The sequence below is a fragment of the Drosophila montana genome, unplaced genomic scaffold (assembly GCF_035044405.1).
Source record: "Drosophila montana isolate Dmon_TW-CO22-7 unplaced genomic scaffold, ASM3504440v1 contig_3469_1, whole genome shotgun sequence".
Taxonomy (NCBI): Eukaryota; Metazoa; Arthropoda; class Insecta; order Diptera; family Drosophilidae; genus Drosophila; species Drosophila montana.
In genome coordinates, this window is record NW_026998350.1 from 17,078 (window position 1) to 39,149 (window position 22,072).

At 44.2% G+C, this 22,072-nt stretch overlaps 3 protein-coding genes across 4 annotated transcripts; 2 read left to right on the forward strand and 1 right to left on the reverse strand.

Annotated features, from left to right (window-relative positions):
- Positions 1–5,256: 5,256 nt before the first annotated feature.
- Positions 5,257–7,889, forward strand: Or47b (Odorant receptor 47b). The gene is made up of 6 exons (XM_064691962.1): positions 5,257–5,384; positions 5,459–5,627; positions 6,609–7,171; positions 7,232–7,436; positions 7,504–7,662; positions 7,728–7,889. Exons 1-6 carry the CDS (start codon positions 5,257–5,259, stop codon positions 7,776–7,778), a joined length of 1,275 nt encoding a protein of 424 aa, XP_064548032.1. The 3' UTR covers positions 7,779–7,889.
- A 3,111-nt stretch (positions 7,890–11,000) lies between these two features.
- On the forward strand, positions 11,001–19,999 carry nompA (no mechanoreceptor potential A). Its single transcript, XM_064691932.1, has 22 exons — positions 11,001–11,066; positions 11,124–11,471; positions 11,550–11,644; positions 12,426–12,612; positions 12,678–12,810; positions 12,869–13,011; positions 13,284–13,470; positions 13,569–13,681; positions 13,767–13,825; positions 13,874–14,075; positions 14,128–14,310; positions 14,425–15,099; positions 15,621–16,074; positions 16,151–16,344; positions 16,408–16,586; positions 16,660–16,799; positions 16,875–17,111; positions 17,165–17,558; positions 17,617–17,786; positions 18,481–18,741; positions 18,811–18,945; positions 19,585–19,999. Exons 1-22 carry the CDS (start codon positions 11,006–11,008, stop codon positions 19,637–19,639), a joined length of 4,605 nt encoding a protein of 1,534 aa, XP_064548002.1. The 5' UTR covers positions 11,001–11,005; the 3' UTR covers positions 19,640–19,999.
- LOC135435047 (uncharacterized) lies at positions 19,048–19,455 on the reverse strand. Of its 2 annotated transcripts, none has more exons than XM_064691930.1 (2): positions 19,296–19,455; positions 19,048–19,245 (listed from the first exon to the last, which is right to left on the reverse strand). In XM_064691930.1, exons 1-2 carry the CDS (start codon positions 19,354–19,356, stop codon positions 19,109–19,111), a joined length of 198 nt encoding a protein of 65 aa, XP_064548000.1. In that variant the 5' UTR covers positions 19,357–19,455; the 3' UTR covers positions 19,048–19,108. The 2 variants fall into 2 exon arrangements, with proteins under 2 accessions (XP_064548000.1, XP_064548001.1); XM_064691931.1 differs by having other exon boundaries at positions 19,300–19,383.
- Positions 20,000–22,072: the final 2,073 nt, after the last annotated feature.

Below are 22,072 nucleotides of genomic sequence, written 5' to 3' on the forward strand. Positions count from 1 at the left end.
ACCCACACACACACACACTCGCACACACTCGCACACACAGTCAGAATTACCAACATGATCCATAAATCTTTAACTGTAAAATAAGAAAATAAAAAAGAAAAACCAGCAGCTCAGCTTCGAGTCCAACTTATGCAAACTTTGGACACACGTCCCGGACAGGCCCCCCTCAGTCTGATCCGTCGATGTCGTCGCGGCGCAAACCCGTTCGGATTTGAACCGCGTTGCACCCGGCTGCCAGTCAGCCTTGTTATTGATTCACTTGTTGCAGTTGTTGTTGCTTTTGTTGTTGTTGTTGTTATTGTTATTGCTCTTGTTGCATTGGCCAAACAAACTTGCGACGTGCAAGTCGCAACTTGCAGCTCGCAGCTCGCAGCTCGCATCTGGCCGCAACTGTTGCAGTTGTGTGTATTCATAAATAACGCTTGAAAAATGTTTGCATTGGTCCAGTATTTTTATTCTTCTTCTTCTTGCTCTTGCATGTTCTTTGCGGTCGCGTACGCCGAAACTTATTATCAATTGGCCCAATGTGCCGCCGCCGCAATAAACATGAAAATGCGCTTTATATGAGCTGCGCATTGCGAGAATCCACATGGGGTCCATAACGGTACGCAATGGGGTCCAGGTCCCAGCTACAAGACAATTATGCTATGGGGGAGTTGTTGGAGCTTGTTGTTATAGCTACAGTTCTGACTGGTAACTAAATTAATCAAAATGTTTAACATACTTAAGCTCTCCTAAATCAAAGTTTGTCTTTGTCTGCGTTGACCTTAAAAACGGACTTCAAATTAGGTTACAGACTTACAAATATTATTCTATGTCATATGATTACCGTGACCATTCAAGTGACAGGTTGCCGGTTCAAATTCAGCAGCAATTTTTAATCAAACGCAGTCATATGTATTTCTTTTACCAGGCACAAAGACAGACGCTTTGGAGGGGAAATGCTCTGAACGTCGCAGGGAAGGAACGAGATCCCGTTAAGAAAAAATACATATATTTTCAAATTTAAGAAAAATGTCTTTTTTTTGCTCTGATTAAAACAGAGCTTTTTCTTTTAATCAATTGAGGCAAGGCAATATATATGAAGGATATAGCACAACTGATTTATGTCTGTCAAGATATTAAGCCTTTAGTGCTACGAAAAACTCTGTTCCATCTTGTTATGAATCTTTTCTATATTTAGTTAAATGAGAAAACTTGTGTTTTTTTCCTTAATTAAAACTGAGTTTTTGCCTTAAAGCAATTGACTTAAGACAATCTATATGAAGAATATTCCACAACAGCTTTATGTCTGTCAGGATAGTAAACCTTTAGTACTTTTTTCCATCTTCTTTTGAGAATCATATCTATATTTTATCAATAACTAACTCAACTATTATCCATTCCAGGTTTACACAAATCACATGCTCACAAGAGACTAAATGCCACCAAAGATTTTTATTAGCTTGAGGCTTGGCTGAAGAAAGCCGAAGAGCGCCCGTTGCCTGATCAGGCTGAGCTTCTGGCGCACACAAATTGTTAAGACATAAATTGTTAAGGTATAACTACGCGGATCGGCAATAAAGAAGAGATTCGCGGCAGTTAACGCGCTCAATTATCTGATCACCATAAAAATGGCAAGCGGAGGCTGACAAAAAGGCGCGATAAGCAGGCAGCAACCCGTGGATTGGGTGGCATAAAAAGCACACATAAAACCCTGATGTGACCATAACGGACTTGCGGGTTGTGGCATGTGGCAAGTGGCATATGAAGGCCGAAGGTCGTGCCACGTACAACAATTCCATTAACAATCCATTGGTCATGGGCGCAGCGTGTCGTACTAGGTGGCTCCTCCAGCTGGATGCTGCCTCCTGACTGCTGACTGCTGCCTGTTGCCTGTTGCCTGTTGCAATGTCGCTTGATTGACAGCAAACAAGCCAAATGCATTTCAATTAAACGCTAACCGCTACAAATATTTCCATTTGTGCGCGAGCTGGTCAAGTGGCAACTTCTGGCTCTCTAACAACCACTTGCTGCAGCTGCTGCGTTTTTTTTTTTATTGTTGTTGCCACTTTTTCGTGGCCGGAGACGCGAGAGCCCGCCTTTGGCTGAGAACAATCCGCGCGCTGGCGGAGCGGTCAACTCATCAGTATGCCGTATAAATTAGAGCATCAAACGGCGCTTTGCCAACTCGGAACTGGTCTATACTGTTATTGGCCATCGTCTAGTATATCCACCTATGTGCTGGTATTTGGCCTGTCTGTGTCTGTGTCTGTGTGTGTGTGTGCGTGCCTCAATCTCGCTTGCAGCTTTAGAGAAGAGTTCAATGCGACGGCAGCAATTGTTGCCGTTGTTTTGGTTGCTGCAGCAACAATTGTTGCCAGGCTAACGATGTGCTCTGCACTTGTGCATATATTGTTGTTAAATTGATATCAATTTGGCTTAATGCTGCTACCATTATGATCCCATTATATTGTTAGGCTTGGTCAATGTTAAATAAAACACTTTATTAGCCCCCCACGGCTGCCGGCTGCCAGCTGCCATCTGGCTGAAGGAGTCAACAGCCGTCGCTCGTCAATTGGCGCGTGTTATGTGAACTTCGGCGTTGCCCCACAAATATTGCACTAGTATTTGCATACCCTGTAATCAATTGAAAGAAAGGGTAGAAGGGTTCGTATGTAATTGTGCAAGCCAAAAGGAGGTACAAGGCACAAATGTTCTAGGGTATTTTTTTTGCAGCATCATTTGCATACCCTGTAATCCATTTAAAGAAATGGGAAGAAGGGTTCGTATGTAGTTATTTTCTATAACAACTATAAATATCGTTTTTACGTTCTGGCTTGGAAAGCCTCGCTTTGAGTTAAATGGAATTACATACTGCAAAGTTGACACTTGGCCTCTCGTCTGGGATGCCTCCATATAATATTATATATGTTATAGATATAACCTTGATTTTTGGTATGCACACAAATATAAATGTCATCTTGCAGTGCTTAAATTTGTATAACAATCGGGTGAGAAGTACCCGAGTTATTTGAGCCTGAAATTTTTATAGTGTGGAGCAGAGGCAAACAAGCAGCACAGCCGCTGCCTAAAATGAGCCTTATGTTCTATGGGCAGGGCATCTGATGGTCGAGCACGCCCGACTCGCGACTTACATGTTTTTTATGACAGCATCGAAGAGTAGCTAAAGCCAAACACATTTCCAGCGACATCGACATGCATATTGCAATTTCGGTTGGCGATTTAAACGCCGTTAGACGCCTGCAACTTGTTCGAGAACCTGTATTATTATAGAGACACCGGCGACAATCTTGGTTGCCTCTCGAGAAAAAAATAGCGATTCACTAAAATAAACAAGCAAGTTTTTTTATGCCATCAGCTCGACAGGATTTATGTGGCAAAAATTAAGACATAAATCATATTTGAATTTTCATATATATTTATGAAATCATAAATAAATAGAAGAGGAAGAAGAAGAAGAAGAAGTAGCTCGAGCCATGCACCGGAAGTTAACAAGTTTACGAGCTTACGCTTCGAGTCGCCACGGGGCGGGGCGGCAGGTTGATTGAACTCTTTGGGGTTCGCGCCCGACTACATGATCATGTTTTGCTATACGCTTCAAAAATTGTGAATAAAATCAAATTTAACATGAATTTTTTGTTTGTTTTGTTATTGTCAGTTAATGATGCTCTGATGATCTAATGGGCTCCAGAGTCACGCGAAAAGAGTCCAGCCAACTATTCACTCAGCGGGTTCATTGCACGCTTTTATATACCTAAATATATATATATATATATTATATGCATCATATCATATCGTACTTAAATACTAAGTACCTGACTTGTTGTTTATACGGCCCAACTCGTGAGTAATCAATCGATTGTTGTTACTCTTCGCTATAATACTTTAGGTCCAATAGGAAAAGCAGGGCATATTGAAATGTACGTCGGTTCGCAGGGCCCTAAACTTGGTTTAGTATAAACTCGTGAAAAATATGGCAATAGGAATGTAGTGCATAATTATATCGGAATCCACCTTCTATAAAATAGAGTTCTTTATTAAAGAGGTTTTAGCGCGGAGAGAAGATTCATATTTGTTCGACTGGCATAGTTGATAGAAGTACGAAATGATGAAAATGAGCAAAAGAAATCTTAAAGAAAATTTAATTAAAATAGAAAAAAAGAAGCTGGAAAAAATCATATTTAAAAGAAGTACAAAATGCTGAAGTAAAAAATAAGTAATCATTATCACAGAGAAAAGAATTTTGAAATAAAGAAGTAAAACTCTCGACTTACCAGAAATGGGTATGAAAAAACTCGAGCTCGAAGCGCAATAAAGGAATTTCACAAGAACTTTATCCTTTATGCATTAAGAAATATATAAAAAATCCATTTCCGATTAGATTGTGTCTTTAGCTATGCGATAAGGCAGTCGGATGTTGAGTACTTCATATGAAATGTTTCCTATTATTATTCCCTAATGAAATTATTTCCTTTAAAAAGTATACGCAGGATGTCCCTTGGTGAACTAGGAGAGGTCTACGAACGACAAAGTATATAGGAAAGTTATATGATAATTGGTAATGAAATATTACTTAAAATTATTATTGTTTAAGAACAGTTCATTAAAAGGTCACTAGAAATAATAATAATAGAATTATAATAAATAAATACCTCTGCTCTATATCATATAGCTCTCATTGTAACGCTCGATTAAGCACAAAGTTTTCGTATGAGAAAAGGTTTTATTTCTTTTTTTTCAAAGATTTCCTAACCAAACTCTGCCCTTCCACCACAATAGCATAGTTCCTGCATGAAGTAGGCAATATAATATACTATTTGTTTTATAGGGTATTATTATTAAATTAATATATTACTGAAAAGTATTGCAAAATCGATAGATTTGAACTCTCCTATTATTATAATTATAATTATGGTGGTCGCTGCCAGTTAACTGCGACCCTTTCGATGTGTTTCAGCCTATTCAGACAATTACCTGCAATTTGCCTGGGCTGCTTGTGCTTCTTGCATCCGACTCTGATTGCAATTGGCGGCAAATGTTACAGCTGCTAGCGATTAGCTAATGCTAATCATAGGCCTTGTTTGCTAAACGTTGCTGCAGAATCGTAAATATTGTAGTTGGGAGTCCTCCTGCATGGCCAATCAATTGGCACACACACTCATATATAAGGCACAGGAATGCCCGCTGGCCCAGAGTTCAGCTACGGGAGTCGCTGTTCAATAGTTGGCCACAGTTAGACGCAGTTATTCGATGATGGCCAGCGGGAATTTTCGGTCATATTTGCGGCTGGTGCGCGGCTTCTTTGGCGAATTTCAATCTGTGCTGCGCCAGAAATCGCAGCCGCCACGCCTCGCCTTGCACTATCATCGTGCGTTTATGGTGTATGGGTAAAATTGAAGCTCAATGTTGGACAGCAAAAAAAAAAAAGAAAAATCTAATTCAGAGCATTCTGCAGTTTGCTGTGCATCTATCCCAATCGCTGCCTGTTGGCCAATTCCACTTACAAGCACTGCAATCTCTTTGCATTGGGTAATCTGAGCGTGTTTCTGCTAACGGTTATCGTCGCCGTACACGAGTCCACCAATGTCATCGACATGGGTGACGACATCGTCTGGATAATTGGGGTCAGTTGTAACTCACATATATTGAACGGTTACTCATTCGATTATATATCAAAAAACAGGCCGAGTCGAACATTCGAGTTCGAATAAACCCGAAAACATGTTCAGTTAAACGAAGCTCGACCAGCTCGTGTTGGCAGGAGGTTCGAGCTGAAGGCTTGCCTAAATACACACACACATTAGATTAGCTCGAACACAGCTCGAACTCGAACTCGATCAGTTTGAGTCTTGATTTGAGCATTCGAGTTCGAATAAGCCCGAAGACATGTTCAGTTAAACGAAGCTCGACCAGCTCGTGTTGGCAGGAGGTTCGAGCTGAAGGCTTGTCTAAATACACACACAAATTAGATTAGCTCGAACACAGCTCGAACTCGAACTCGATCAGTTTGAGTCTTGATTTGAGCATTCGAGTTCGAATAAGCCCGAAGACATGTTCAGTTAAACGAAGCTCGACCAGCTCGTGTTGGCAGGAGGTTCGAGCTGAAGGCTTGTCTAAATACACACACAAATTAGATTAGCTCGAACACAGCTCGAACTCGAACTCGATCAGTTTGAGTCTTGATTTGAGCATTCGAGTTCGAATAAGCCCGAAGACATGTTCAGTTAAACGAAGCTCGAGCAGCTCGCGTTGGCAAGATGTTCGAGCTGAAGGCTTGCCTAAATACACGCACAAATTAGATTAGCTCGAACACAGCTCGAACTCGAACTCGATCAGTTTGAGCCTTGATTTGAGCATTCGAGTTCGAATAAGCCCGAAGACATGTTCAGTTAAACGAAGTATGAACAGCTCTTGTTAACAGGATGTTCGAGCTAAAGGCTTGTCTAAATACACACACAAATTAGATTAGCTCGAACACAGCTCGAACTCGAACTCGATCAGTTTGAGCCTTGACTCGCTCGACTGAAATAATCGTTCGAGTATCCGTGTGACTTAGGGCTCTTTTTTAAATAATGCTGCAAATTCTTTGACAATTTACTTCACAGATAACCCTCGTACTGACCAAGGTCTTTAACGTTTATTTGCGCGCCAATGAAATTGATGAAGTGATTGAGGATCTCAATTACTATGAGGAAATCTTTAAATCAGATAACGATTTGACATTTGGCGGCTTGCAGCTGGCTGAGCATGAGCTGGAGAATGCGGAAGTTCAGCGCTGGCAGCGCTTTTGCTATCTGGCCGAGACGATCATGCTCATCAATATGACGGCCTTCATGTTGCTCTTCAATTTTGCAATTGGCGTACAGCCTCTGATGACCGGCCGAGTGCTGCCCTACCATGTGATCTTGCCCTTTGGCTGGCACCACGCCGTAGAGCATCCGCACTGGCATACGTTCATCTATGTCTGGCAGTATATCACCTCGCAGTTCAATCTATTGTCCATCTGCAACATTGATCTGCTGGGCATACACTCGTTTCTCCACACGGCTCTCAATCTGAAGATCGTATGCATTGAGTTGCGCAAGTTGGGTCAAGTTGGGCAGCTCGACGACGACCTGTTCCATGTGCAATTCCGCAAGATTGTTCAGTTCCATCAGCATATAATACGGTGAGTTTTTTTTTATTCCAATCGATTGATCCCATATGCTCTGCTTCTGCCCCCAAACAGAACTGTGCAGAAGAACAATCGGGTGTTCCGCGGCTCCTTCATAGCCCAGATGATAGCCAGCTTTGGCATGATTTCGATGTCCACCTTTGAGACCATGGCCGCCACTCAGGAACCCAAGGTGGCGGCCAAGTTCATCCTCTGCATGCTGGTCACATTCGTCCAGCTCTCCTACTGGTGTCTGGCTGGCACCCTGGTCTACAGTCAGGTTGGGCTTTTCCTCTCCGATATGGCGGATATAACATTGTTTAGTACTTCCTTCTCTTTTTTTGCAGTCCCTGGATGTGGCCCAGGCTGCGTTTGATCTCAAGGACTGGCACACCAAGTCTATTGTTATCCAGCGCAATATTCTGTTCATGATCAGGCGTTGCCAGAGACCGCTCGTCTATGCGGGCAGCCCATTTCCGCCCTTCACGCTGGCCACCTACTCTATCGTAAGACAATGGGGCCTATCCATCTAAAGCCTTTCGGTATGCAGCGCTTTCTTTCTCATCCACAGATACTCAAGCAGTGCTACAGAGTCTTGGCTTTGCTGCGCGAATCTATGTAGGATTTCATATAATTCCCCGGTTTTCATGTTCTGGTCAAAGTTTATCTCGAAGTTAAATAACCAAAATACAGAGTCTAGGCTTTGCTGCGCGAATCGATGTAGAATTCAATATAATGCCTATATATCTTAAGGTTTTCATGTTCTTGTCAAAGTTTATCTCGAAGTTAAATAACCAAATATATAAATATACAGAGGCTTGGCTTTGCTGCGTGAATCTATGTAGGATCTAATATAATGCCTATATAGCTTAAGGTTTTCATATTCTGGTCAAAGTTTATCTCGAAGTTAAATATCCAACTATATAAATATACAGAGGCTTGGCCTTGCTGCGTGAATCTATGTAGGATTTAATATAATGACCAGGTGTTCATGTTCTGGTCAAAGTTTAACTCATAGTTAAATAACCAAATAAACAAATATTGTGCACATTTCAGCAATTTTAACATGTAATTCGGCTCCTTTTCAACACTGTTCGCAGGAACTCTAAACGGCTGTCAACACTGCCCAACTATCTTGTCAAATATTTAACAGCTAGATGCACTGCTTGACAGGCAGTTTATACCAGTAAGAACTTCTGCGAACCGAAAGTCAAACTTGTCGACTTGTTAAAGCGCTTGTTAGCTGTGACAGGAGAATTAACGAGCATTTTAAATGACCGCCTGTCAATTTTTTTTTCGATTTGTAACAAATTGTTGTTAAATAATTTATTGCCAACTCGACGAGCTTCAATTGCAGCAACGCATTTGCTTGACGTGCCACGCCCGCGGCTCATTAAAGTTCAGTCGCGCCCACAAGCACACACCGCACACACGCACACGCAGACACACACGCACACCCTGGGCACACACCCAGCGACAGGTGGCAGCTGCAAAGCGCATAATATTTAAAATATTCTGCATTTGCTGATGACCGCTGGTCATGGTGGGTCCACGAATTGGAGCCAGCCTCGAACTTATTCAAACGTGAAGCGCATTCACATTCACAACCAACCCTTCACCCCTCCCCCTTCCTCTTCCCCCTTCCCCCGTGACGCGGGAGCGGCAAACGTTTAGCTAGAGCTTTGGGCCAGACATGGAGCAGCGCTTGCCCTTCACAGCTGGGAAAGTAGTTGAACCTTCTCTTCTTTTTGTTCGAATGGTGTTCATGAATTCGAATTCACTCGTATTCGTATTCGTTTGGGTATATTCGTATATTCGAGTTAATGCTACGCCCACAGGTGTTATTCCATGCACATTGGGCCAGAACGGGGGCCGTATCGAGGCAGAACCGTCGCATATACGCACTCACACCTGTACAGTAGTACCACAACCCCATGCTTAACACACCCAAGCGACAGGTGTGCGTGTGTGTGGCTATTGTCAACTCGGAGTTTTGGGCTTTGCCCGCCGCACTGATTAACATTTGAATTGAAATTCACATATTTAGAACTTTATGCTCGCTTTTGTTGTTGCTGTTGTTGTTGTTGTTGTCTCCACATCTAATTAATTCCTCTTCGAGGCCCATTGTTGCCATGGAGTTGCTGCCATGATTGGCACTGCTGCCCCCGCTAATGGTAATGGGATAATGGTATTGGGGTAATGTACCGCGATCCAATTGCAGCCACAGCCCAGCGAGAGACCTCTAAAGTCGTCGTGGTCAGCCAACGCGTTCAGTTTGTCGCAAATAATTCTAACGATCGGTCGGGTTTTTTAACACCGGAGTTATACAGTCGGCTCGATAAGTTGATTTACCAATTTTGAGTGCTTAGTGATATATGAAAATCAATTAAATACATTTAAATATCCTTTCTAAACGGTGCGTGCCTCTTCTCATTTAATAAAATATAAAAAAAAAATTAAATGACAATTTGATCAGCAAGGATTTGATTTTAAATATAATATAAATCAAGTCTGATCTCAGGATCAAATTTATGTTCCATATAAAGCTATGTTGGCTTAAATTTACAAAAGAAGAAACAATTACTTCAATCGAAGAAATTAAAAGTTCTTAAGTCAAGTGTGATTTATCAGTGAAATATGAATTAAAAATAATTTAAAAGTTTCTAATTGTAAAGGAAAATAAATATGAAAATTCTCAAATTAAGATGAAAATCGATCCCAAATGTTTTCAATTATAAAGGACTCATATGATCATATTAATTAAAAATATTAAGAAAAATATGAATTAAAAATAATTCAAAAGTTTTTAATTGTAAAGGAAAATAAATATGAAAACGCTCGAATTAAGATGAAAATTAAGATCACTCGAAGGAAAATCGATCCCAATTGTTTTCAATTATAAAGGACTCATATGATCATATTATTTAAAAATATTAAAAAAAAAACTTAAAAAATATGAAATATGAACTAAAAATAATTCAAAAGTTGTAAATTGTATTAAAATGAAATTTAAGATTAGTCGAAACCAAATGGACTCAAATGATGCCAGCTAAAATAATTTAAAATTATTCCGAATTATTTCAATATGAATCAAACAAAATATAAACACAAGAATTGGCAGACACTTCTGTGATTTCAGCATAAATTTGAAAAAGAAATATTTCACGAATTCTAAAAGATTCTTAAAACTCAACTACATATGCCTGATGATATTTGTAGTAAATGCTATTCCGTATATTATTTTATTTGCATTAAATAAATTCTCTTTCAAATATAATTTCATCATTGAAATGTCGCCCAACGAACACCCTTTGAGGTCAATGCGACAGCTTAGTGCGTTTTCCTTTTCAGAAAAATGGAAAATGAAAAACGAAAAAAAAAAAGAACAGAACTCGATTTGTATTGTGCTAATTCTAAGCATAAATAGATCCGAGCGTACAATAAGCCGGAAGCAACATCCGGAGTTGTGGATCGATATGAGCAGAGCTACACGTAGCATTGTTTGGCCACTCGTTTAATGATCCAATTTGGCGTTACGCATTGTGCACATTATGTAGCTGGACGCAGAAATATTTAGCTATTCATGTGGTATTATTTTTTTAAAAGTTCATGGGTTGGGGGTTGGCTGAGGGTGTGTGTGGTGAAATTTGCTGTCAGTATTGAGGTCGCGTATTTTTCACATTCATGTACTTCTAATTTTGTTAGTCCAATCTGATGATGTCTGATAAATGTGCCCATGTACTCATTACCCCTTATATGATACTATAGATATTTCTGGAACACGCGATAGTCAGCTAATAATGCCGCGTTAAACTTGGACAATTCATTGAGTCACAGAGAGAGCGCCACATGGAGCTGCGCTTAATATTGATGGCCACGCTGGCCAGTCTCAGCCTTAGCCAGAGCTACGGTAAGTCCATAGCAGCAGACTTATCCGAGTCCAGCTAAAGACCAGCTCCATTAACAGCTCAAACCACCTGCAAGAACGGACTGGGCCGCGTGCTATACGAGCGGCTGCCCAACCAGCAGCTGCAGGGCTACGATGATGATGTGGTGCGGGATACGGCGCCGCCGTTCCGCGTGCTGGAGAAGTGCCAGGATCTGTGCCTGCGGGATCGCACCGGCACCAACAATCTGGTGCGCACTTGCACCAGCTTTGATTTTCAGCCGGGCAGCCGGATCACCTCATTCGGCGGCACCTCCGAATACGAGGAGTCGCTCTGCTATCTCACCTCCGAACAGGCCGGGCCCGAGGGCATCGGCAGCCTGATGCTGGTGCCCAATAGCGTTCACTTCAACGAGATCTGTCTGACATGTAAGTGTGTGTGTGGGTGGGTGGCTGACACCTCCCAGCAAATGGCCACTCAAATCTTTTTCTCTCCCCACAATGCAGCCAGCCGCCCCGAGCGTGAGTGTCCCAGTCGACGTTATGTATTCGAGCGGCATCCGCGCAAGAAACTCAAGCTGCCCATCAGCGACATCAAGGAGGTGAGCGCGGGGAACGCAGCTGACACTCCACTTAAAGCTGCACTCTATTATACCCTGAACCCATTCAGAGTGGCTCTTGAAGCATTGTGCAAAGGCAGAAGCAGGCATTCCCAAACCAATTGAGTCTATTTATATTCTTGATCACGAAGACAAGCTGAGTCGACCCAACCATGTCCGCCTACGTTTAGATATCGGAAATTAAAATAACTGAAGGCTTTAAATTTCCTATAGATTATGCAGAAGGAGCTTGTAATTTTTTCATCTCGATATCTCCTTCTATTTTCATAGTAGCGATAAATATCGATTTTGAGAAATGCTTCTTTGAGCATAACTCGAACATTTTAAGAGCTAGATACTTTTTGCATAGCGCTGGTCTTAAGGTATCTCCTAGTCGGGCACTCCCGACTAAACCTACACTTTATTATACCCTGAATCCATTGAGAGTGGCTCTTGAAGCTTTGGGCAAAGGCATCTAACAGGCAGAAGCAGGCATTCCCAAACCAATTAAGTCCGTCTAGCCAAGTCCGTCTGTTCGCATCGATCTCGAAAACTAAAAAAACTAAAATCTTTAAATTTTGAATATATGTATTCTTCTTGATATCTCCTTCAATTCGCATAATATCGATAAATATCGATTTTGAGAAATGCTTCTCTCGAACATTTTAAGAGCTAGTTACTCTTTGTACGACCCATCCATTTCCCGCAACACCAACTGGGTTAAGGGTATCTCCTAGTCGTTCACTCCCGACTAAGTCTTGTCTTAACTGCATTGTTGTCGCAGATAACGGCCGCCAATCGCTCGGACTGCGAGGACAAGTGCCTGAATGAGTTCTCGTTTGTGTGTCGCTCGGCGAACTTTGATTCCACGATGCGCTCCTGCACGCTGAGCAGATTTACGCGACGCACGCATCCGGAACTGATGGAGGACGACCCCAATTCGGACTATCTGGAGAATACGTGCTTAAATGGCAAGCCAACAATTAAGCATTTTAATGGCTAGAAAGAAGAAACACTTAACTTTTCAAATTCACAGCTGAACGTCGCTGCGATGGCCTGGCCGTTTTTGTCAAGGAGGAGAACAAGCGCCTGGGCGGTCCCTTTGAGGTGGACATCTTCAACAATATGACGCTGGAGGAGTGCCAGACCATGTGCCTGCGCGCCGAGAAGTAAAAACAAAGTGCACACGATATTTGTATGCATTAGGCTAATCATTAATTATTCCAGATACTTTTGCCGTTCGGTGGAGTTTGATGATCAAAGCAAACAGTGCATCTTGTCCGAGGAGGATTCCATTTCTCAGAAGGATGACATCAGCATCAGCTCCAGCCCCACACATCATTTTTATGATCTTGTGTGCCTCGATAATCGTAAGTGGCTACCGCAAGTTAGCGCCTAGCTCAAAGACAGACAGGGACGGACAGGGACGGACTCGGTCAGATCTGGACAGACCTGGACAGACTCGGACGGACTCGGACTCAGACTGAGCTAGGCTAGACTGTAGCAGAGGCAACGCGTTAAGTGCACCATTAAACTGGGACTCATAAAGCGACGGCAACGGTTGCTTCTGCCAGTCGATGTCTATGTCTATTTTATGCCATTTGCCATTTGCTGTAGCTGTAGCTGTGTATTCCCGTTGCAGAACGAGCCACCGATTATCCAGATAACTCGGTTACCTCACACCTCTTCTCGAGCGGCCGTCGGCCAGATACAGCATTCCAGCGTTACCGCAACTCGCGTCTGGGCGGCGAGTTTCACTCAGAGATCACGGGCCGTTCGCTGAGCGAGTGCCTGGACGAGTGCCTGCGCCAGACCAGCTTCCAGTGCAGGTGTGTGTCTTGTCTTTGATTTCCTGTTTTCTCTCCCTCTACCTCTTCTCTTCCTCCCACTCACAACTGTGCTGTGCTCTGTTTCGTACAAATTGCAGGTCTGCGGTTTATAGCGATCGTTTTCGTACTTGTCGCCTCAGTCGGTACAATCAAAAGGATGGCATGCGCATCATATACGATGCTGATTACGATTACTATGAGAATCTTATGTGTAAGTGCTTGCTCCCTCTCTGCTGCTAATGAAGTGGTTCCTAATCCCCCAACTCCTCCTTCTCCATTTGCTGCCTGTCTTGCAGTAAACGTTGTGGGCGGCGGCGGCAGCGGCAGCGGCGGCGGCGGCGGCGCCGATAGCGATGCTGGCCACGGTGGCCACGGTGGCCACGGTGGCCACGGTGGCAACGAGGCCAAGCGACCCGGCGATCAGTCTGGCAGCAACTGGAGACAGCCTAACAAGCATGACGATCGCTACGGATCAGGGTCAGCCGCTGGTGGTTCGGGCTCTCATGCTGCTGGTGCTGGTGGCAGCAACAGGCTGCCACCTGGCGAGGGCATTGATTATGGCAGGCCATATGATCGCTATCCCGACTTTGCAGCCAATGAATATGGTAGATCATTGCGATGAATTCACTTTTATGTTACCTTAAACATCTTATACAGCAGATCGTTATCCCTACGGCGATCGCGAACGTGATCGCGACCGTGATCGTGATCGCGATCGCGAGCGATACCCACCCGATCGTTATGGCGGCTCTCGTTATCCGGGCAGCGATGGCCTCGGCATGGGCATGGGCATGGGCTTGGGCTATGGTCGACCCTACGAACGCTATCCCGATGATTATGGTAAGTCCGCAATTTGTACAGCCCATAACCATTAATATCACCACGCTGTGCCTTATCACTGATCCTTACTGACAACTAATTTACTAACCCCAATGCAACGCGGCGAATTCTTAGATCGCTACCCAGTGGGAGGCAGTGGCGACCGAGATCGCGATCGCGATCGGGATCGTGATCGTGATCGCGAGCGGGATCGCTACCCGGAACGCTATCCGCACGATCGCTATGGAGACAGACGCTATCCGGAGCGGGAGCGGGATCGTGATCGTGATCGGCTGCCTTATCGCCCGCTACCTTATCCAGGCATTAATGATAACACGCTGCCCAGCGATCTGCCCCATACGAGACCCTTTCCCCCCGACGACGATGCGCCCTACAGGCCCTATGGGTATGGTGGAGGCGGTCGATATGGCGACAATCGCTATGACAGCCGCTATCCGGCACGCTATCCGCCGGGTCGTGATCCTGTGGGCGGTTATACGGGCCGAGATGCGCCCGATAGCATATTTCCGGACAGACGCTATCGACCCTCGTCCATGGACTCGTCACGCTATCCCTATGTGCCTGACTCTCGCGGGCCACCCGGACGCTATGATGATATTGTGCACAGCGCCAGGCGACCGGAACCGGATTCCGCCAAACGCTATCCGCCCGCTCCCCTGGCGCCCACGGGCAGCGCCAGCAAGTACGCCTCGACCCCGAATCGCTTTCCGGTGGGCAGCGATCGCTATCCCATCGACATCTACAAGTACGGTAATCGCCTCGGCCCCAGTGATTTGGGCAGACGTCCCGGTAAGTAGCACACCGACTAACCGACTACCAGCTTAATACGACTACCAACATATCTGATTGTCAGGTAAAGAATGTGATCCACTTTTAAAGACCAGGATGAGCAGCTGGTATTATATATCTGATCGCATTAAGCGAACTTTCTAGTTACGAGTTACTTCTTGAGCTAGTTTTGTAGATCTTAAATAAAGAATTACTAGGAAATAATGCTTGAATTATTATTATTTTTCCTTTCAATATTACTATATAATTTGATGGAAGCTCATTTATGAGTTCGAAGAATTGATTATACAATAAATAGTCTTGAGGTTCTCTACCAGAAATTGCACTGAGAGCTTATAATTTGTATTTTTCCATATGCAGTACAAAATTCTAGTTATAGAGCTTTTAATTTTCCACAATGCAATTGCATACTTTTAGTAACTCGATCTTTGACTTCAATTCATTTGCGAGCAGCAGAATAGTTTTAGGAATTTATGATAATTACTATATATATATATAAATAAATTTTTTACCCCGCTCAGGTTTGGAACGCCCGCCGTCCTACTACGATTACGACTACGAGGAACGCTATGGCGATCGCTTTGCGCCGGGGCCCTACGATCGCGAGTACGACGGTCCGCCCGCTCGCCGCCCGCCTCCGGGGCGCTATGACACGCCCTTTAATCGGCCCTATGCTGCAGGTGGCGGTGGCCTTGATGATCGTCCCATACCGCTGCCGGGTCTGGGCCTATCGCATCCGCCCACTCCGTATGCTGGTGGCGGTGGCGGATCGCATGTGGGCGTGGCTATTGGGGCTGGTCCACCGCGTCCGCCGATCACGCGCTGCGAGGAGAGCGACAATTTCAAGCAGATCGCGGCTCGTCACAAAATGCGACGTCATTTCGTGAGACGGGCACTGATCGTGCCCAGCCTGATACAGTGCGAACGGGAATGCATCGAGAGCCGCGACTTTGTCTGCCGCAGCTTCAACTACAGGTAAGTGCACTGAGCAGAGAAGCAGGAGGGGAGGGGGCAGCTATCGCAATGGCAATCGTCTCTATTCAATTTGCAGAGACACCGCCTCCAGCTATGACGATCGCGATCGGGAGCGGGATCGGGAACGTGAACGCGAGTCGCCCAACTGCGAGCTGAGCGACAGAGATTCGCGCGAGCTGGACATACACGATCCGGGCTCGTTTGACGCCTCCAACTATGACTTCTATGAGCGCAGCATTGGACGCAGCAGCGACGGCGAGTGCATGGATGGTAAATAATCTAGCTGGCTGTCTGAATCCCAATTGAGACTGAGACTAATTGCACCAATTGCAGTGACGCAGACGTGCAACGAGGAGGGCATGGAGTTCACCATACGGACGCCGGAGGGCTTTCTCGGACGCATCTACACATACGGCTTCTACGATCGCTGCTTCTTCCGCGGCAACGGCGGCACCGTCAACGTGCTCCGAATCAGCGGACCCCAGGGCTATCCCGACTGCGGCACACAGCGCGTAAGCAGACGGCAGACAAAGTAGACACAGCATTTATCACGTCTCTTGATCTCTCTGTGATCTTATCTTGCAGTACGGCGACACGCTGACTAATATCGTGGTCGTGCAGTTTTCGGACAATGTACAAACAAGTCGCGATAAGCGATACAATCTCACCTGCATCTTTCGTGGCCCCGGCGAAGCGGTCGTCAGCTCTGGCTACATCGGCGCGGGGTAATCATCATCATCACCATCATCATCGTCGTCATCATTGTTGATGATTAATGCTTCTGTACTCTGTTTTCGCAGCTCGGGCAGCCCCATACCCATCGAGTATTTGCCGGCCGAGAACACGCTCAGCTCCAAGGTGCGTCTGAGCATTCTGTATCAGGGCAGACCGACGACCACCATAGCCGTTGGTGATCCGTTGACGTTCCGCCTGGAGGCGCAGGATGGCTACAACCACGTGACGGACATCTTTGCCACCAATGTGGTGGCCAGGGATCCCTACTCCGGACGCAGTATACAGCTTATAGATCGCTTTGGGTAAGTCTCTATGAATGTCATTCAATTATGCCTTGACTCTGGCCTGCCTCTAGCTGCCCGGTGGATCCGTATGTGTTCCCAGAGCTGGACAAGCTACGCGATGGCGACACACTGGAGGCACGCTTCAATGCCTTTAAGATACCCGAATCCAATTTCTTGGTGTTTGAGGCCACGGTGCGCTCCTGCCGCGAAGGCTGCCAGCCGGCCTATTGTCCCGGTCCCGCCGGGCGCCAGGAGCCCTCCTTTGGCCGCCGGCGACGCAGCCTAAACATAACCGACATACCCGAGCCACAGGCACTCGAGGGCGAGCTGGACCCGCAGGAGATTACGGTGGTCAACAGCACGACAGTCAGTGCGACGATGGGTGGGGAACAGTTCAATGCCACGCAGGATCGCGAGAAGCCCAAGGAGAATGAGGAGCCCGAGCAAGTGCGCGAAATGATCGAGGTGCGTGTAAACAAACTGACAAAGCCAAGATCCATTAAGTAAAGGATTTGTTCTCCAGGTATTTGAGACGCGCGAGGAAATCGAAAAGGAATCGTATCCACGCAAACTGGTCGCACCCGTGGAAACTGTGTGCATGACGCCCGCCGAGTATCACGGATTAATTACAGCTATTATTCTGCTGATGATCCTGCTCTTTAGCATTACCCTGGTGGCAGGACTCGGCTACAGGTGAGCTTATCTGGGTGCACTTAGAGAAAACACTAAGTATTTTTTAGTCAAGCTGAAAGAATACTTAAAAATATCACTTTAAACTTCCTTGGAGAACATTATATCAGGTCAAATTTTAAATTATCAATTTTTCAGACTTAGTTTAAGAATATTTAAATACCAAATTTGAAGCAGCAAACGTAATGAATTTTTCTCTGAGTGTAACCGACATCTATTTCAAATACAAGATTTTTTGAACAGTCAAGTTTTAAGTTAAGAATTGTTTATGATTTTTAAAGAATATTCAATAAGAATATTTAAAGAAGCAAACGTTATGAATTTGTTATCAATTTTTCTTTGAGTGTAACTGACATCTACTCCACATTCATGATTTTTTTAACAGTCAAATTTTAAATTAAGAATTTTGCAGACTTAGTTTAAGAATATTCAAATAACGATATATAAAGAAGAAAACGTTATGAATTTTTCTCAGAGTGTAACTGACAAATTCAAGCTTTTTTTTTACAGTCTATTTTTAGATTAAGAATTGCTTATGCTTAGTTTAAGAATATTCAAATACCAAATTTGAACACTCAATTCATAAACTAAGAATTGTTTATACTTCGATAAGGAAATTTGAAGAAGCAAACGTTATAAATTGGATTTCAATTTTTCTCTGAGTGTAACTGACATCTATTTCTGCCGCCCTTTGCAGACGCTACTGGAAATCCATGTCGAAGAATCGTCTGGTGGATCGCCACTCGCCCATCCACTCGCTGGGCCACTCGCACTCCTCGATGCGCACCCACGAGCGCTTCTCCGAGATCGGGCACATGCCCAATGCAGCAGGAGTAGGGGGAGGAGTAGGAGGAGTTGGTGCTGGCAGCAATCGGAGCACATCTAATCGCGCCTCGAACGCTTTTCGCACCAACATGTCCATGTTTGGCGGCTCATTACACAAGACTTTTGCCACAGGGTAAGCAGATCGATCCAGTTCGGGTTTGAGTCTGAAGACCGGTCCACTTAATTTTTAATCTATTGACAGCAATCTGGCGCGCATGTGCCAGCTGCCGGTTATAAATCCCATACGCACGGCCGGCAACAACAGCAACAGCAATCACCAGTTCGAGGATCCAAGCGAGCCCATCTACACCGATCCGTCGCTCTTCGAGCGCTCCAGGTGAACAATTTAATTGCATAATTAAGCGCCGACTAACGCCTAATCCTCCTCGGCTCTAGGTACCCGTCTGCCATTAGAATCGTACGCAATTGTAAATATATATATTTTTTCGGAATTTTTTTATTATTCTCTATTTGTGGGTCCGTTTCTAATCGAATGAGCACTAGAGTGGCCGGCACAGGCAGAGCTGCACCTTGTTGCAAATGCCGTCACGTCCGCCGGCCATTTGGCATCTGGTGGAGCACCAGTCGCCCTTCAGGGCGCAGACGCCCGTAAAGGTCGGCAGATCGCCAACTGCAACTGTTAATCCATTAATTAGCTAATCAATTGCACTTTTATCTGGGACTTACATGCCTGCCCCTGCACTAGCCAGCAGCAGATTAACCATAAAGCCAGAGTCAAGTATTTCATATTAACAAGCACGAATCTCGCCACAGACAGCCACAGACTGAAGCCCCGCTCGGGCTCTCGCTGGCATGTGCTCCGATAAGGCTTATCAGCCTCACATTTTGTACACTTTTGTACGCGCATCTAACACGATGAGCGCTTGTCTCCATAAACAACCGACACATATATTTATTAGATTGCTTTCAATATTCTATTCTGATTAATATTTTCCATTTCCATTTCCTCTCGCAGATCGCTGCGAAGTCTGACCATGGTCGCCGAGTCCGAAGATAATCAAGAGGTCTAAAACGCAAATGCACAAGGATATAATTTGCTCGTCTTCTTGTGATTAGTTGTAAATAACCAAGCGAAGCTGTTCGACAACATTTCAGCCTAAATATGGATACATAAAATGGAACTTTCTATCGGCCCAATAAAGGAAAGTCCAGCACGTGCATTCGGTTACCTCAGGCATACAAAAGGAAAAATGTTTGAGGCTCAATATCTAACTGATATCCACATTAGACGTAAGCCCTTAAATCGAAGACAATCTATTAATATTAACAGCAAGAACCAAAAAATTCATAGCAAAACATATGCAAAATGTCAAACACACGTATTTCTACATAACTAAGATACATATATACATATATATATATATATTAATAAATGCAATAAAACTTAAATTTATCCATACAACAATTTGTCTTTGTTTATTTTCTCAAGTCCTAACCTGAAACCTAAATTGCTTAGAACTTAACTTTTATCTATAAGAAACGACTCTATAATCCATGAGAGCCGTTTGAATGGTTAATCGAATATTTAACTAGATCGATAAATATCGATAGCATAACTCAAAGATCGATTGTATAGATTGGGAAAGCTTATTTCCGAAGCGCGGGATTGGGGTCGAACCACTTCGAACCCGGATAAAGTTCTATCTCAGCCAAAACTTAAACAAAACCAAAAAAATATATTTATATATTTATATTTTTAGGCCCTGATTTTCGAACCACTTCGAACCCGGATAATTTTCTATCCCAGCCAAAACTTTAAACAATCCAAAAAATAAATATTTATATATTTATATTTTTAAGCCCTGATTTTCGAACCACTTCGAACCCGGATAAAGCTCTATCTCAGCCAAAACTTTAAACAATCCAAAAAATAAATATTTATATATTTATATTTTTAAGCCCTGATTTTCGAACCACTTCGAACCCGGATAAAGCTCTATCTCAGCCAAAACTTTAGCCCATCCAAAAAATGAATATTTATATAGTTATATTTTGGGGCCCCTAATGTTTAGGCAGGAATTTCAGCTCTCAGGCAGATTGTTTGCTGGAACGTGACTGCGTTGGGTTCTGCGACAAGAAGGGTTTATGTAAGAGCCCTTTTTTGTGTAAGTGCACATTCATGCTTTTTTTTTTATTTCTATGCGTATTGGGCGCAATCGGCACGGGGTTTTTTCAGCGTCTAGCCGAAAATTCGTGCCGCTTTGGGCAAAGCTGTGAACGTGTTAAAAGACGCACCAGCACGAAATATTTGCTAGGCGTAATTCTCGTAACTCTCGGCTACGTGTAAATATTAAAAACTAAAATAAACAATTACTAACGAGCCGCTTAAAGATTGCCCATGACACTTACATCGGGTTACATGAATGTTCTTCAGCTATCCTACCCAATATCTTCGGTCAATAATATATATTATTATTAACTATGGCTTATAATCGGATCGATATAGATCGAGAGACAATTAAAACAATGCCAACGGCATGCCAGATTTATCGGGCCCAGTTGGGTTTTTTATCTGGCCGCATGGAAGCATTTTGCTTAATCATTGGACTTATTCTTGTTCCGGCATCGCCAAGCGCAGCGGCATCGATCACGTTCACAAATTAAAACAATAACAAGCGAGAACGTGAAGATTATGCGCAACCGACTGCGCAATGCTCTGTTCGAGCTGTAATCAGAGTGTAAAAATATGTCGGGAAGGGTCTTGGTAACTCCAAGATGTAACCCGGACACTGTGCCAAACAGACAGGAGTAGGGATGGACGGACAGATGCGTGAACGGACGGATGGACGGATAGTTGGATGGACTGACGGATCAATGAAGGAGCAGAAGGATGAATGGATAAACAAACGGGCAGATGAAATGACGGACGGATCCACAAGAGGTCAAATGGATGGATGGACAGACAGATGGGCGGACGGACTGTAAGATGGATGAACGCATAGATAAATGGACGGACGGATCGACGGAGGAGCAGAAGGATGAATCGATAGACAAACGGACAGATGAAAGGACGCACGGATCGACGAAAGAACAGATGGATGGATGGATGGTTGGGCGGATAGATGGACAACTGGACGGACGGACTGATGGACTGACGGATCGACGCAGAGGCAGAAGGGTGCACGGATAAACGGATAGACAAACGGGCAGATGAAAGGATGGGCGAATATACAAAAGGACAAATGGATGGATGGATGGACGGACAGATGGAGAAACTGACGGACGGACAGATGGAAGAGCGGACGGACAGATGGAAGAACGAACGGACAGATGGTTGAACGGACGGAAGGATGGTTGAACGGATGGATCAACTTAAGATAGAGGAACACGCGTTCGTACAGTAAGATGCTCGTTGCAAATAACAAATGTACCCCTTTTCTCAGAATAAACAAAGTATAATTACTCATGCTATGCGCGCTGTGGCAGAAAAAGAAAGCGTCGAG

Coding starts and splice junctions, on each gene's coding strand:
- Or47b (XM_064691962.1), top strand. CDS start 5,257: ATGGCCAGCGGGAATTTTCGGTCATATTTGCGGCTGGTGCGCGGCTTC. Junction 7,172..7,231: donor TTCCATCAGCATATAATACG/GTGAGTTTTTTT, acceptor GCCCCCAAACAG/AACTGTGCAGAAGAACAATC. Junction 7,663..7,727: donor CGCTGGCCACCTACTCTATC/GTAAGACAATGG, acceptor TCTCATCCACAG/ATACTCAAGCAGTGCTACAG.
- nompA (XM_064691932.1), top strand. CDS start 11,006: ATGGAGCTGCGCTTAATATTGATGGCCACGCTGGCCAGTCTCAGCCTT. Junction 12,811..12,868: donor ATGTGCCTGCGCGCCGAGAA/GTAAAAACAAAG, acceptor TAATTATTCCAG/ATACTTTTGCCGTTCGGTGG. Junction 18,946..19,584: donor TCGCTCTTCGAGCGCTCCAG/GTGAACAATTTA, acceptor TTCCTCTCGCAG/ATCGCTGCGAAGTCTGACCA.
- LOC135435047 (XM_064691930.1), bottom strand. CDS start 19,356: ATGAAATACTTGACTCTGGCTTTATGGTTAATCTGCTGCTGGCTAGTG. Junction 19,246..19,295: donor GCTAGTGCAGGGGCAGGCAT/GTAAGTCCCAGA, acceptor ATGGATTAACAG/TTGCAGTTGGCGATCTGCCG.